This window comes from Canis aureus, chromosome 8, assembly GCF_053574225.1.
Source record: "Canis aureus isolate CA01 chromosome 8, VMU_Caureus_v.1.0, whole genome shotgun sequence".
Classification (NCBI taxonomy): Eukaryota; Metazoa; Chordata; class Mammalia; order Carnivora; family Canidae; genus Canis; species Canis aureus.
Window position 1 is genome coordinate 26,807,914 of NC_135618.1, and position 17,244 is coordinate 26,825,157.

The 17,244-nt window shown below is 39.7% G+C and overlaps 1 protein-coding gene and 1 long non-coding RNA gene across 2 annotated transcripts in view; one reads left to right on the forward strand and one right to left on the reverse strand.

Moving 5' to 3' along the window:
• The window catches only part of PLPPR5 (phospholipid phosphatase related 5), a 121,463-nt gene extending 120,823 nt beyond the window's left edge, over positions 1–640 (reverse strand). The window contains exons 1-2 of the mRNA XM_077906988.1: positions 612–640; positions 9–525 (exon numbers count right to left, since the gene is read on the reverse strand). Of these exons, the coding sequence (XP_077763114.1) occupies positions 9–525; positions 612–640 (546 nt within the window). The remainder of the gene's footprint in view (positions 1–8; positions 526–611) is intronic.
• A 162-nt stretch (positions 641–802) lies between these two features.
• LOC144318049 (uncharacterized) lies at positions 803–12,826 on the forward strand. Its single transcript, XR_013383908.1, has 2 exons — positions 803–1,083; positions 12,305–12,826. It is a non-coding gene; the product is annotated as an uncharacterized LOC144318049 (long non-coding RNA).
• The last annotated feature ends 4,418 nt before the right edge of the window (positions 12,827–17,244 follow it).

A 17,244-nucleotide genomic window follows, 5' to 3' on the forward strand; every position in this document is an offset into this window, starting at 1 on the left:
CCGCCCGCCGCAAGCGCCGCCCGCCCGGCCGCGGGGTCGCGCGGGAGGGCGGGGAGTCCCCCGGAGGCCGGCGGCGGCCGCAGCGCCCCGCGGGCGGCCGAGCGAGCAGCGAGCGTCGGCGCCGCAGCAGCGCGGGCGCAGCCCCCGGGCCGGCCCGGAGGAGGCGGCGTCGGCGGACGCGGCGGCACGAGCCGGGCGGGCGGCACCTGCGCCCCGCGGAGGGCGGGCGCGGCGGAGCTGCCGGCGCTGCTCGCGGAGGGAAAAGCCGAACACGGGGGGGAGGGGGGAGGGGAGGGGAGGGGAGGGGAGGCAGCGGAGAAGGAGCTTCTAGAAACTCCTTTCCGAGGCAGCAGCGGGGCCGAGCAGGAACCCGCGGACGCCGGGGCAGACGGTGCGCGGCCGCGTCTCGGGAGCGCAGCGCCCGCGGGGCGCCCTGGCGAGTGTCCCCGGCGCGCGCCCCGACCCCGACCCCGACTCCGACCCGACCCCCGCGCAGCCGCCGCGCCGCGCCGCTTCCCAGGCGCCCTGACAGCGGCGCAGGGCGCTTCACATTCCGACTTTCTCTGCTCCCCGCCAGCCCCGCGGGGCCTTGAATGCAGAGCCACAGTCACAGTTCAGCAGCGCCAGGAGCATCTGGCATAGCGGCCCCTTCCTCCTCCGCGTGCTCCCCACTCGCTCGTCCGCTGCCAGCTCCTCTCTAGCTGCTCCCGGGAGGAGGCACTGCAGGGGCCTGGGGCGCAGCGGCGCCGGCCGCCCGGGGGAGGGGAGGGGGCAGGGCGCCTCTTCCCGCTGTGCCCGGAGCTCCGGGGACTGCGGGGACTCTCCACGGGTCGGGTGGACGGGGAGGGACACCAGCGCGGGCTCACGCCACGCGCGCACGAAGCACGCCCATACATGGGCACGCACGCGTGTGCATAGCTCTGTAAGGGGCTGTGCAGCTGCAGATCTGTAAAGAACCCAGTTTGGGGATGCCTTGTGGGTGCAAGCTCAGCCAGCGAACTTGGGGGAGGCGGTGGAGGTGGAGGTGGGGGAGGACCTTAGCAGAGCCTGCCGCTGCTCACAGCCTCCACTCGGAAAGAACAGGTGAGGAAGCATATGCTAGAGACAGGGGGATGAGAATATTCCCAGAGCCCTTCCCCTCTGGTTAAAATGTAGATTACTTTAGCAGGTTTCCAGAATATTCATTCGTTTTGATGGGTTGTACTTGATGATTTTCAGAGGTGGATCTTTAGCATCAGGAAAAAAGCAGCATTGGTAGGCTAATAAGGCCATTTAAATTTGGCAAAAGATTACTATGTTGGGGAAGTAATAGCAGTGTGAAATGTCCTTAATGAGGGATACCTTATCCACCACATGTTATTAAACATCATTTAATAACTACTTGCTAGATAAAAGACCCTGAACAACTTGTATAATAAGCAATTTGGGGCAGTGGGAGGAAATCGTTCCTTAATGGACAAAAGTGGCTTGCCATATTATGAAAATGTAACTACTACAAAGATACATGATTTAAAAACCCATTCAGAGAATCCTATGAAGAGCTTGAGAGTGTTTAAACTGCTCCTCTGGTTGTACCCAGGCATCTCCCAAACCTTCCTACTTAATAGAATTTTTGGAATGGTCTTAATATTTTAAGGGTAGATTTTAAGGGTCATTCGGATTAAGGAAAGTGATGGAGGTGATTTATCCGAGCCAATGAAAACATGCATTATTTTTGAAATTAAAATGCATGTCCTGCGTTGTTAACGTGTATGGGGTGCCTAGACCTGTGGATGTAACAAAGCAGGGTCCTAGTCTGTCGTGTTCACTCTCTCGTCCCCAGCATGAGCAGCGTATGCCACATTGTAGGTATTCAGTAAATATCTGGTGAGTAAATTAATGACTGTGTTCCTCTAAGGACAGTGGCGAGGTATATGTCAAGGCTTAGGGAATCATAATCTTGACGTCCATGCCCACTTACATGGCATACTGGCACTGAACGTATACGGTTAATGTAAGCGTAGCAGCTCTGGTATTGCTTCGGTTCAAATCCAAGCTCTGCCACGTACCAGCTCTGGAAACCTGGCCAAGATGCTTGACTCTTTTCTGCTTTAGTTTCGTCACTAGTAAAATCAGGATAATATTATTACCAACTAATACAAGGTTGATACGAGGATTAATGATGCTCAGTTATGTCCGGCACATAGTGAATACCTGTGTCACATTTAAATTTTATAAAATTTGACTTGTACATATAAACATATCTAGACTTATAGAGACCTTAACTCAGGTCTCTCCAACATCTATCACGAGTCACTTCCTTCTAATTTTTGGCTTACAAAACAATTCTGGGGGCATCCCTATTTCTGTAGATGTATACACTTTTCTATAGATTTATGCACATTTTGTCTTCTCTTTCAGATGCTGTTATCTCAGGAATAAGATATTTTTCTTCAGAATCTTCAATATCCCCATCATTTGTCCATATAAGACATAGACAGTCAAATAGTATTGTTGACCGATTCATGGTTGACTAATGATCCAATGCTGAAATTCAGAGTTAATACTGAATCTTAATTCACATTATAAAGATACCAATATTAAGTTCAACTTCCATGAATATTTGAGCAGATTGGTTATTCATAGAAATGATGTGAAGTGGATGAAAGAGCATGAGCTATGTGCCTTTGGGCTGGTTATTTTACTTTCCTGAATCTGAGCTTTTTGAGGGATAAAATGAACTAATTTTTCTTACCTCTGGGCTTATTTTGACAATTAAATAAGACTATGTAAAGTACCTAGCCCAAAGAAGGTATTTGTTTGGTATGTTTCTTCACTTTATTTTCTTATACATTAATTAGGCTCATTCTTTTCCAAAATACATCTTTTCAACTTCAAAGAACCCTTACAAACTCTACCTCATTTTTAATTTACCTTTCTATCGTTTTTAAATTAACAACAGCGCTGCTCATATTTAATCCTTGGGAATCCTTGCCTAAATTCTTAATTTAATTTAATTCTTAGGCACATCATTGTGCTTTCAAATATATTATAGCAGTCGATCTTTCTTTTTTTTTTTTTCCCTAAGAATTTTATTTATTTCTTCATGAGAGACCCACAGAAAGAGAGGCAGAGACTCAGGCAGAGGGAAAAGCAGGCTCCCTGCAAGAAGCCCGATGTGGGACTCAACCCTGGACCCTGGGATCGTGGCCTGAGCACCCAGGCACCCCAGCAGTCAGTCTTTCTTAAAACATTATCCAGTCCTGCAAATTCTCCCCATTTTAGCTCCCACCAAGGTAGATTATTGAGGTAAAAAATGTGGCATTTATAGCTTTTACCTCCAGTGATTCATATTATATTTATTTGCACATCTTAACAACCACTCTGATCTTACTCTTTTTCTTCACTCATAAAACATGAACCATGATGAATACGGAGACAAATCTTGGGGGAGTCATTCACCAATTCCAATATCTCTCATCTTCCCACTTCAATATTAATGTTCTAATAAGAACTAGTAAGGTGCTGGACCAGCATGAGAATATATAGCCCTTGTCCATATGGTTTATACCTTTTTGTCTACAGACAGAAAACAAATGTACAAAAATTTGGAGTAGATCTTTATGCTGATATCCATGCAAAGACCAAACAAATGAATACTCTTTAGGAAGCCAAGCATTGAATATTTGTGCATAGCCAGATAAATGAATGCATTCCTCTTTAACTTTGAAAATCTAAGGTGCTTGCTAGAAGAGAACTGGAGATGTACCTAGCTCCTCAAGATTATTACCAATTGGATTCGGCACATCTGTGGCTAGCAATAGAGGGAGACTGAGGCTTTTCCACTAACATCTAAGGATTTGGCCCTCATTAGTTTATAGAATAGCATGGTTTTGGCAAAGATGGCTGAGCATTTCCAAGGACTAAAGAATATACAGAATGTGGGATCCCTGGGTGGCGCAGCGGTTTGGCGCCTGCCTTTGGCCCAGGGCACGATCCTGGAGACCCGGGATCGAATCCCACGTCGGGTTCCCTGCATGGAGCCTGCTTCTCCCTCTGCCTGTGTCTCTGCCTCTCTGTCTCTCTCTCTCTGTGTGACTATCATGAATAAATAAATAAAATCTTTTTTTAAAAAAAAAAAAAAAGAAGATACAGAATGTTAAGTGTTGGGTTTCCATGTGTTTCAAGTAGCTCAGAGGTAAGTCAAGGGAATTTCCTGAACTTTTCTCATTCCATGGTGCAAAAACAGAAAAAATAACATCACTTTCAATGCATAGCTGAGATAGTGAGGTGAAGGATTCAGAAGACTTTACACAAGACAAACTAGGGAAGGATCTCCAAAAGAATAGTGTCCTTTTTTTGACAACAGCATTGACAAAATCAATGACAAAGACAAAAAAAAAAAAAAATGTTCATCATGCTAAACCTGAGCTGCAGATGTTTGAAGAGATTCATGAGTGTGAAAAGTTAGATGACTTTGTACTAATGAAGAACTTTAAATATTAACACATAGATTGGTAAAGCATCTAATGGGAATAGACATTGGAAAGTCATTTTTTTTTAATAGGCCAGGTAATTGCTTTCAGAAGGAGTAAAGGCATCTGGCTCATTCTAAAAATTATTGAAGTACAGAAGGCAATATCTTGACAGGTCTTTATTGAATTGGATCTAGAGAAGGAGCAAAGACACTAGTTTACTACTTCCCAAACAATTTGATACAGAAAACATCTCAGATACTTAAGATGTGGAACTGTTTAACCCAAGAAATGTGCTTAAATGTGTTCATATGAATTCAAAAATACAGATTCTTCAAAGGCAAACTAAAGAGAGCTAGGGACTTTGGGATTACACTTGGCCTCTGATTATGGACATCATTATTATGGACAGGATGCCCGGCATCCTCATGTAATGATCTTCAGTGCTTGATGTTGGAGGGAGCTGCATTCTCAAGGAAACAGGAGGAAAAACAACTAGTATAGTAATGTGTATGTCTGTCTTTGAGGTTCCATTTGTAACAGGATGTTTATCACAGGGGCCAGAAACTTCTTTTTTTTTTTTTTAAGATTTTATTTATTTATTCATGAGAGACACAGAATGAGAGAAAGACGCAGAGACACAGGCAGAGGGAGAAGCAGGCTCCATGCAGGGATCCAGATGCGGGACTTGATCCTGGGACTCCAGGATCACACCCTGAGCCAAAGGCAGATGCTAAACTACTGAGCCACCCGGGCATCCTGGGGCCAGAAACTTCTGATCTGGAAAAGTAGTATTTATCTTCAGTTACAACATCTGAGATATCTTTAAAATGCCTTACTCTGTGACTGGATTACAGCTTATTGTATTCCTCTATATTTCCAGTATTATTTTAAGTTTTCACTTTCAAAACAGTGATCACAATCCAAGCACATATTTTATTGGAGCACATATTAACTCTAGTTATATTTCACTGAAGGTATAGAGGCATGAAATTGATGGACTAAGTAAAAGAGTTAAAATTTATAAGACATTGAGGCTGGGAAAGAATAGAAAAATGTAACATGCTATCAAATGAACACTCCTATATTAAAGTAAAAATCTTAAATTATTGAGTTAGCAAGAGTTAATGAAACATGCTGATGATACTTACTATGTGGCCATGGCAGTCAGCCTCTCTGAATCTCGGTTTGCTTATCTGTAAAATTGGGTTAGTGAATCTTTACAAAAACATTGAAAGGCTTCTATTTATAAATTGCTTTGGAAATATCAAAGCATTGGGCAACTCTGCATTAGAAAATATATCATAATTAGGAGGAGAAAATGTCTAATCTAAGCGGGTGCTGAATTTTCTCCCCAGCTCTTAATTCCAATTTAAGAAACTCCAGATTATTTGGATATGTTTCCACATCTGTGAATATTGGATTATTTGCCCTATGTTTGAATCATTAAAACCCCACATTCCTTGGTTAAATGTAAGTCATTGGATCCATAACATGGGGGGAAAGTTTCAAAATATTCAGTTCCCTAAGAATAGCTTTAAACAAGTATTAAAGATAAAGACATAGGAGTGTGTCATGGAAGTGGTGCTTAAGCCCAAGGACTGAGAACTCAACAGATATTTTCGTTCTGTAGGTTCATAATTATGGGAACTTGGTGGAGTCATTTCAATTCCTTAATTTCTATAGTTTCTCCTTCTAAAAAGAGGAAAAGGCTGCCTACTTCACCAAGATGTAACACAGAGCCTAGGCCATTCATGACAATAAATGATCAGCACAGTTGTTATGACTCCTCTGGCATAATTAATCTTGCTACTGCTGGATCAGCAGAACTTTCATTGATCCATTTGGAAACGTGCCTGCATAAAATCGTGCTGAATTGTCTATGTAAGTTCATGTTATTTGAAGACACCTGAAAGTCGTTACTTGTGCTATGATAAATGAGGACTGTCCTAAACAAAATCACAAATCCTGCTAACACTGAGAAACAGAATTTCTTTAGAGGTGTTTTGGAAAATGTGGGACAAACTATGCTCATGACAGCTGCAGGTCCTTTGTCAATGAAACAGATTGTGAATGGTAATTAGCACTTGTTTGGTTGTCCTTCAGTGTACTGGGTAATGATTGAAACAAAGATACAGCGAAACTAGACACTCAGAATGGTTCCTTATGCTCATATATGGACCATAATCAACTATTGGTAGAATCAGATAATTTTCAGAATGCTATTTTAGTGAGGGCATAAAGATGTCTGGCTTAATGAATTTTTCGGCTGTAAATTTCATCATACTTGAAAGGATTATCAAATTTCTGGACTTTTTTCACCCTGTGGGCTTACAACAATAAGCAAGAAGAGTAATTTTTTGGTCAAGGAAAGAAAATAATGTCTTAATTACTGCATTGGAAGATAGTAGCAGAAAGCATTAACTCTAAAATTTAAGTATTTATATGTTGTAACACTTTGAAAGAAAGATGGGGGAAGTTTTTGGAAGAGAATCATCACTGTGCTTGTATCATTAACTTCTGATTATCGCTTTTTGTTATTGAATCAGGTATTGATTAATCATATTTTATTATATCAATCTTATTGTAAGCAATGTTTCAGATGTAATGATGTCTTCCATTTAATGTAATGGGTAAGAATAAAATATTTTAGTTTGTTTTCCACTCACTGATGACTTGCTTTAATATTCTTCTGGCTCATATGGATCTCTAATAAAAATAGAAGAACATGAATAGTAAAATCTTAATTAACTTCATAAAAGTCTCATAAAATAGAGTATCTTGGGGAACTACTGCTTTTATTAATAGAAACCCTTCATATTTTTTAGAGGAACTCTTTTTTTTTTCCAGTTTTACTGAGAAGTAATTGAAGTACATCGCTGTATTAGAGAGAGGCATACAGCATTATGGTTTGATTTACATGTACTGTGAAATGACCCCCAATAGACTGAGCTAACATCCATATTCTCATATACAATAAAAACAAAAGAAAAAATGTTCTCCTTTTGATGAGAACTCTTAGGATTTACTCTCTTAACTTTCCTGTGTATCATACAACAGTGTTAGCTGTTGTATATCACATCCCCAACACTTACTTACCTTCTACCTGAGAGTTTGTGCCTTCTGACCAACCTCCTCCAACCCCTTCCCCCTTTACCCTCAATTTCTGGTAACCATAATCTGATTTCTTCCTCTATGAGCTTATTTTTTTGTGTTTTTATTTGCTTGTTTTTGGATTCCACATGTAAATGAGGTCATGCAATATTTGTCTTTCTTTGATTTACTTTCTAATGTTTTCCAAGTTCCAGCCATGTTGTGGCAAATAGTAGAATCTCTTTGTGTTTTTTATGTCTGAATAATATTCTGTTGTATATACCTATATACACCACAAAATGTCATCCATTCATTCATCAATGAACACTTAGGTTGTTTTTATGACTTGGCTATTATAAATAATGCTTCTATGAACATGGGGGTGTGGATATCTTTTCAAGGTAGGTTTTCCTTTTTTTTTTTAAAGATTTTATTTATTTATTTATTCATGAGAGACACACACACACACAGAGAGAGAGAGAGAGAGACAGAGACACAGGCAGAGGGAGAAGCAGGCTCCCTGCAGGGAGCCCAGCGGGGGACTCGATCCTGATCCTGAGTCTCCAGGATCATGCCCTGGGCCAAAGGCAGGCACTAAACCCCTGAGCCACCCAGGGATCCCCTCAAGGTAGGTTTTTCATTTCCTTTGGATATATTCTCAGAAGTGGATTGCTGGATCATATGGTTGTTATTATTTATTTTAAATGTTGCTATTTTTCCATGGTGGCTGCACCAATTTATAAGCCCACCAACACCGCACAAGGATTTCTTTTCTCTGCATCCATACCAGCATCTGTTATCTCTTGTCTTTCTGATGGTGGCCGTTATAACAGGCATGAGGTGATATCTCATTGTGGTTTTATTTTTTTTAATTTTTTTTCATTGTGGTTTTAATTTGCATTTCTCTAATGACGTGATGTTGAACATTTTTGCATGCACCTGTTGGCCTTTTGTGTTTCTCTTTTGGAGAGATGTCCATTTAGGTCCTTTGCCCATTTTTAATCGAGTTATTGTTTTTTTTGCTATTTAGTTGTATGAATTCTTATATATTTTGAATATTTACCTCTTATCAGATATATGGTTTACAAATATTTTTTCCCATTCCATAGGTTGTCTTTTCACTTTGTTGATGGTCTCTTTTGCTGTGTGGAAGCTTTTTAGTTTGGTGTAGCCCCATTGGTTTATTTTTGATTTTGTTGTTTATGCTTGAAGTATCATGTTCAAAAAATTGCTGAGGTACATACGAAGGAAATTTTTCCTATGTTTTCTACTAAGGGTTTCATGGTTTCAGGTCTTACACTTAAGTCTTTAACCGACTTTGAGTTCATTTTTGTGATGGGTAAGATATGAGTTCAGTTTCATTCTTTTACATGTGAATGTTCAATTCTCCCAGTACCATTTATTGAAGATACGTTTTTTTCTTCATTGGTCTGTTTGTCTGTTTTTATGCCAGTACCATACTGTTTTGATGACTATACCTTCATAGTATATATACCTTTATTTGATTGTTCACAATTTAATTATAATGTGTCTCAATATTTCCCTCTTTGGGTTCAAATTATTTGGGGTTCTTTGGGCATCATGGATCTGAATGTGTGCGTTTCTCTCCCCAGGTTTAGTAAGTTTTCAGCTGTTATTTTTTTAAATCACTTCTGTCCCTTTTTCTTTTATCCTTCTGAAATTCTCATGATGTGAATGTTGTCTCTTTTCATTGTGTCCTATAATTCCCATAGGATTTCTTCATTCTTTTTCTCTCTTTTTATTTTTAATTTTTTGGTAATTTTCAATATCCTGTTCTCCAGATTGTAATTCTTTCTTCTGCTTTGTTGAATCTACTTTTGAAATTCTACTGAATTTTTCAATGCAGGTGTTTATTTTTCAGCTCTCGGATTTGTTTGACTTTTTTTTTGTTTTTTTAAGATTCCTCTTCCCCTGTTAAAACTCTGGTTTTCTTCATGCATCATTTTCCTGATTTTGTTTAATTGTCTGTGTTTTCTTATCATTCACTAGACCTTCTTAAAGAATTACTCTGAATTCTTTGATAGTTTACAGATCTCTGTTACTTGGGTCAGTTATTGGAGCTTTATTAATTTGGTGTTGTCCTATTTACCTGATTTTTTTTCTTAAATTTTATTTATTTATCCATGAAAGAAACAGAAAGAGAGAGGCAGAGACATAGGCAGAGGAAGAAGCAGGCTCCCTATGGGGAGCCTGATGCAAGACTCGATCCCAGGACCCTGGGATCACAACCTGAGCCAAAGGGAGACGCTCAACCACTGAGCCACCCAGATGCCCCTGTTTACCTGATCTTTTGTGGTCCTTGATTTCTGATGTTGGTATCTGCACATTTGAGTAATTGGGCTCCTCTTCCAGACTTTACAGGTCTGCTTTGACAGAGACAGTTCTTCATCAGTCAGCTCAGTTTGGGTTTCTAAGTGTCTCCTGGTAATGTCTTTGGGCAGGTGGTGCCTGCTGTTATAGTCAATTTTGGAGTGAGGCAAAATTTGAGTCTGAGGATGGAGGTGGGGGTGGGTATCGTGCCACTGACTGAGAATAGTTAGATAAGACTGCTAGCTTGGTTCTCTATCTAGGGTATGTTTAGGATGGCTCCACATTTTCCTGGATTCTTTGTTCAGGATTACTAGATGGCTGGCACTCGGTACTATTTTCAGTAGTAGATAGGGCTGTGAATTAGCTCCCCTGAACTGGCAGGTCAGCAGGACAGGACCCACAATCTGTAAAGCTCATTGTCTGGGGACATGAATCAGGTCAGAGTGTGCACTGAATTCCATAGGCAGATCAGGTTTTCCTCTGTGTAACAAGGAAGCTGGAGGCTGTCTCTCTGTTTAAGAGACACTGTATGTAGGCCTGTAGAATAGGCTATGCAGCTGCCTGTGTGCTCTGGTTGGGGTCCCTAGTTAGATGGGCTGACTGCTGTATTCAGCAATGAGTCGGGCTACAAATGAGATTTCCTGTCCAGGTGTAGCAGGAGAAGCAGCTATAAAGCCAGTGAAGCTCTTTGTTGTCTTAACCCAAGCTGACTGGCACCCCAAGTACCCTGATTAAACAGACCACTGACTTTGCTTTGTAGACTATCATCCCTGCTTGCTTGCCTTTTGGCTTGAGTGCCACGGGGCCACACTGTTTCCAGTAGTTGTCTCCAGCCCGTCTGGTCAGGTAGGGACAAAAGACACTTTCCACAGTGTCTCCACAGGTGGAGTTCTGTTGTAATCCCCTTGCCTGGGAGAGGGAGGAGCCACTCCAATCTGCTCTCAATTTCCCAAACAGGCTATCTGGTTGGGAAGGGCCCAGAGCTATCCTCAGCCTTGGTTATGAATTAATCCCCCTGCCTGTGCACAGCTTGGGAACACTCTATCCTCAGTACTGGCTTTTCTTGAAATATGTTTTTGTCTTATTGAAACAAAAAAAGAATCATGTATCAAGTGACTACTCTATGCTAGAAGCATAGAGGTGTTTTACTCATGTATCTCTGATCCTCACAACCACCCCCAGTTTATTGATAAGGTATACAGCATCAGTCTTCATTTAACTATCTTCTAAAAGGTCATGTGTTGATGCTACCACTAAAACTACACCACTTAATTGAGGCTTTCAGTGTGTGTGGAAGCCAATCTGAATAAATCAGGTCTTTACTTATCAAGATACCCATTTGTAATTGTACAGCAGCATAAAATGCTCTGGAGTGACACAAAGTTTTCATTTTAATGTTTAGTGGACCTGGAAATGAGACTTGAGGAATATATGCCCATATATCCCTTTAACATTTGATAATCCAGCTTAGCTACTGAGCCAGGAATGGAAGATTCAAGGAGTATGAGTGATTGGCACCTACATCAGTCTGCTTTCACTACCATTACAAAATACGGTACACTAGGTAGCTTAAGAAATAGAAATTTGTATTTTCACAATTCTGGAGGCTAGAAGTCTGAAATCAAGATGTCATCAGGGTTGGGTTTTAATGAGACCTCCCTTTCTGGTTTGTAGACAGTGCCTCCTCACTGTGGTCTTACCTGGTCTTTTCCCTATGCCTGCATGGAGAGAAAGAACTCTGGTGTCTGTTCCCCTCCTTATGGGTCCTGTATCAGATTAGGGACCCACCCTTATGAGCTCATTTAACCTTAGTTATCTCCCTATCCTGTCTCCAAATATAGTCACATCTCAAGCTAGAGCTTCAACATATGAATTTGGGGGAACAGAATTAAGTCCAGAACAGTATCCTGTTGCTGTCTGAATTCAATATATTAGGATGTTTATTAGGTTGAACCATATGAACTTGCCCTTTCTTGCAGGTGCAAAATAGTTAGATTAATGGCAACTTCAAATGGATTAACCTCTACAAAGTCAATACAAATATACTTGATTGCTGGACTATTAAGATGATCATCCCATAAATTATAACATTAGGAAATAATAAGGTATTTACTCATTTTTAATGATATCTATTCCTCCCAATCTGATAGATTTCCAGTTGAACTCTTTAAAGTTAAGTTTGAGACCAAGTGTATTTTTTATTACCTCATTGTAAAAGTCAGAAAGCATGAGTTAAAATGGAATCAATGGCATATAACTTTAACGATTTACTTGGCCAGCACAACTTCACTAAAACTGAAGGACAGTCTTATTCAATTGTGCAGCCAGAAGTATAAAATGAATAAAATATGGGGAGTTTGGGCTAAGCACACACATATTTTTTATCTTTGGGTCAGAAATTTAATTGCTGCTTCTTGCTCATACAGATAAGGAAGTCGAATGCTACGCTCCAAGAATTGCAACAAATCAATTACTGACAAGTAATGGAGTCCAGCATCAAATGAGATAAGGATGCCTAGGAATCATTTTCATCAGAAGGCTTACCAGTGCTGTCTGAATCACCGAAGCATCCTATGTGCTTAAGTATTGCGTCCTCTTTCCAGCTGGCTATGACTGCATGATGAGCACCAAAGGAAATATGCATCTATCATATATTGTCATCAGATTACATGGACCTCCAGTTCTGCTAGTGCTGCTCAAAACGAGTTTCCCAAATTCTTGACCTCTGACACTCACCTCATAAGATAACCTTGTACTAGAAAAACATGCAAACTAACATTTTGCACTTATTTAGAAATGTACTAAGAATTTGCACTCTGCAAAGATCTGACCTAGGCAAATAGTACAATGGATTGTCTCCCATATGTTCACCAAGAAAGATTGTAAGAAAGTCAGTATTACAAAGTTTCCACACCTGAAAATCAGGAGAATAAAAATTTCCAAAAATACATACTGTGCTACCTTAACTGAATGGAAGGTGGGAGGGCAAACAGACACAATTGATTATTTACTGTGTGCTAAACACTTTTCATGTTTTAATCTTATTTAATTACTTCTAGAATCTTATGAAATAAGTATCATTCACTTGCCCAGTTTGCCAAATCTGAATCTCAGAGAGACTTTCTCACTTGCGCGTGACTAATAAGAGCAGAGCTGATGTTTGAATCTTGATCTGGCTGGTTCCCAGAAAATTACTATTGCATCATATGGACAATTTTTAATGTTGTACAAATTCTACAAATACCATTTATACTTAATACAAATATATTAAAATACATATTTGAATAGATAAACAAGCTGTGGCATATCCATGTTAGAGAATACTACCCAACAATAAAAAGGAATAAAACTCCATAACTTGGATGAATCTCAAAGGCATTAAGCTGAGTGATTGATAGAAGCCAGTCTCAAAAGTTTACATACTACACAATTCCATTTATATGTCGTTCTTGAAAAAACACCTACGGAGTGGAGAACAACAGATCAACGGTTGCAGGGACTGGGAGTGGGGTGGGTGGTATGACTATAAAGGAATAACACAAAGGAGTTCTTTGGGGGTGATGGAACTGTTCTGCATCCCAACTGTGGCAATTATCTGAACTATTTATGCTGTAATCCATTGAACTATACACTAACACATCAATAAAAATCCAAAAAGGAAATATTTGAAGGGTGAAAAAAATTGGAGAAAAAACTCACTATACTAATAAGACTTCTGAGATTCTTATAGTTTTGTTCTTTTCTTTTGTTTTAAGATTTCATTTATTTATTCATGAGAGACACACAGAGAGGGAGAGACTTAGGCAGAGGGAGAATCAGGGTCCCCACGGGGAACCCAATGTGGAAGTTGATCCTGGGACTCCAGGATCACGCCCTGAGCCAAAGGCAGACACTCAACCACCGAGCCACCCAAGAGTCCCTGTAGTTTTGTTCTTATACATGTTTTGTGAGAGTTTGTAATCCCATCTGGAAAAGTATAAATTCTGACTTACCTGTATTTGAAAGATGGTAAAATATGATGCTTAGGAATAATCGAGACTGATGTCTCTTGGAGTCAGGATATATATTTTGTATCTTATGGAATAATGTGAACATTTCAGATAAGCATTCATTGTGTAAAGAGGAACATCCCATCCAATAGTGGGGTTGGCGAGAGATAATGTAGATAAATCCTTCTGCCAAAGCTCCATTCCACAATAACTGGTGGCAGAAATAGGCACCCTGTCCCAGTAATTAGAGGAAAGCATACTGATTCCCGTGGAGAGCTAGAGAACTATGAAAGAGATATCAGGAAAAACACAGATGTGCCAATTAAGCCTGGAAAATGGAATTTGGGAGGAGGCTTGGGCTGGCGAAAGGAAAGAGTGCAAGAATTTGACGTCACATTAAGTAGCAGGTCCTCCTTTAACCACATCCACTGAACACACCCACCTGCTATACCAAAAACTAACAGCTTGGTCAGGATTGGCTTAGAAATTTTCATCCTTGAAGGTTAGGGAGACTGTGGAGGGAGGAACTGGCCCTTTAAGCAGTTCTTCTGTAGCTTCAAAAGGTTACCGTGCTTTCCCAAGACTTTGGGCATGTTATTAAATGAGTTAATGTATGTGAAAAGAGTACTATAAATTGTAGGGTACCACAGAAGCACTGTTATTATTAACCTTGAGGCCAGGAGACTGACTCAATGGAATATATTAAACTAGAGGATTAATCTGTAAGGTAACCAAAATACCAAATGTTCAGTCTCCAAACATATAAGCATGCATTTCAGGTAGACATAATCCATATGTGCCTGCACATTGTGCAAATATTCATACTGCACATTAATAAACATATATAAATGAGCTGAAAATTGTGAATTACTCAGTAAAACTACAGCAGCCCATCTTGATGAGATTATCCTTTCAGAAAAATCCATTAAAATGCAAATATGTTAAATAAATCAAATTTGGGGGGTCAGATTTTCCAGGAAAGTACAATCTGTTAGCAATATTGCATCTCTAAGGAATTTCCATCTGAATTGTACTAATGATGTGCAGACTGAGAGTGCAATGAAAGAAAAATTTCTAAGACTGTGGGCTTCAGCTTTAGCAGATGTTGTATATTCTGATAACTAAATCAAAATGAGATGGATAAAAACCATGGCACACACTTTACATATATTTTCCAGGAGAGAGATACTCTCTAATGAGCAATTCAGAGGGAAAATAAGGAAGTATACACTATTTTTAAAAGGCATAATTCATATATATCAAAATATTAAATATATTTACAACATCACGCTAATGTCTTTTATAGGCATACTGGGTAAAGGCTTGAGTTCTGTTTTAACAATGACTTTCCTAAGCAGAGCTCTGTTCTACCCAACTGATACCCAAGGGATAGTGAGGATATCACATTTGATGCATCTGAAGCTCCCATCTTTCTCCAATGAAAACTAAAACTCAGACTGAGGTAGCAAGTAGCTGTTTGTTTTATCATTGGTACCTCGTTCAGCCCAATGTTTAGTCTTATCACTTTGAAGTCATTCAAGCAGGACTGTTCAAAGTCACTGTCTGAGGTAACCTAGTGCAGAGGAAGTCTGCTAGACTCAAAACACTGCGGTTGTGTGTGTGTGTGTGTGTCTTCTTTATACACTTTAGAGCACTTATATCCCTGACCGTATTCTGTGACTCCATCCTCTACTCTGACAGAGTTCCCAAACTTTGCTACACACTGAGTCCCTAGAAGGCTTTTACAACTCTCACTGCCCAAGTCATACCCCATACAAATTAAATCAGAATGTCTGCTGATGGGAGCCGGGCAGTAGTAGTTTTGTTGTTGTTGTTGTTGTTGTTGTTGTTGTTGTTGTTTAATAATCTTTAGGTAATTTCAATGTATAGCAACAATTTGGGAACCACTACTTTATGGCCCATCTGACATAGAATGTGGTGCTTGATACATGGCAGGCACTGGATGTATATTTGTAGAATAAGTGAAAGAATCTAGACTCAGATCAAAAAGTCTTCTAGCTATTAGGGTTCAGGTGCACCCTTCTTGCAGTAATTTCCCCAACATTCCCTCAGACCACAAAGACACAATGACAGCTATTCAAATCAAAGCAACATAGTGGGCTTTTTTTTTTTTATTTTAAAACTGTAAATTACAGATGATATGTGCAGTGATAAAAACCCATGCTAATAACAATGTGTTGTGAACATTCTCATACACTATTTGTAGTAGAGCCTCATTGGAAGCCTTTTAGCTTATATGTAACAAAAAATGGCTTCTTGACCCAGTAATTACATATTTTTAAATCTATCCTAGGAAAATAAATGGAACATAAGGATAGAAATAATGGTTTAACCACATTATTTAAAACATGATGAAATGGAAATATTTAAATTTCCAGCAACACGGCATTTTTGAGTAAATGGAGAAATAGCAAATCAATAGTAAGTATATCACACAACAAATAAAAATATTACCAAATTATTTTTAAGAACATCGAACATATTTTATTAGAATTAGACTCTTTTATTATGCCCCACTTTTTCTCTAACTCTAAATCTTTAGAAAAACATCAGTTAATAATGGAAAGACAAAACAAAACAAAATATTGCTGAGAAGATTAAATCAAGGTCCAAATTAACACATCAAGCCAAGATGATGATGCCTAAGATGAATGATTTGTGTCCCATAAAAATCTGCCTATGCAATGCCCATTCCTGTTTAGTGCTGTTACAACTACACAAATATCATCACAGTTTAGCACAACTGAACTCACACTGTGGTCCAGAGTAGTTAGCAATCATTTTACAGAGGAAGTGGAACTTCATTGGAATCTTGAATATGTTTGGATTTTAATAAGAGGAAGAATTTTGGCAGAAGTTTCAAAGTCTCAAATGCAATTTCTTTCACTTAATGGCATTTGAGTGAGGCTGGGGTGTTTGGGAAGATTGACTTAGCTAGAGGAGAAAGTCTGTATTGGGGAGAAGAGGGAAAATATTTTGGACAAGGAGACTGAACCCAGATGGTAGCAAGCTTCAGCAAAGAAACAGATCTAAAAGTCCAAGCTTTATCTTAAAAATAATGGGGCATCATCCACACCATTTGATTAGGAAGCAGATAAGGTTCAAGCAGCTCATAGTGAGGATTATTTGGACATTGGTTTGTATGATAATTCACAAGGTGGAGGAATGGGAGACACACAAATAATCAATTGAGAAGCAAAGGTAATGATCCAAAATGCAGGAGTGGTCTTTTCAAACCCCAGTGCTAATCCCTATTGTTTAAACACTTCAGTGACTTTGATTTCAAAACACTCCTTAACATAATGTATAAGGCCCTACATGGCACAGCCCCTTAACTACCTTTCCAGCTCCTCTGT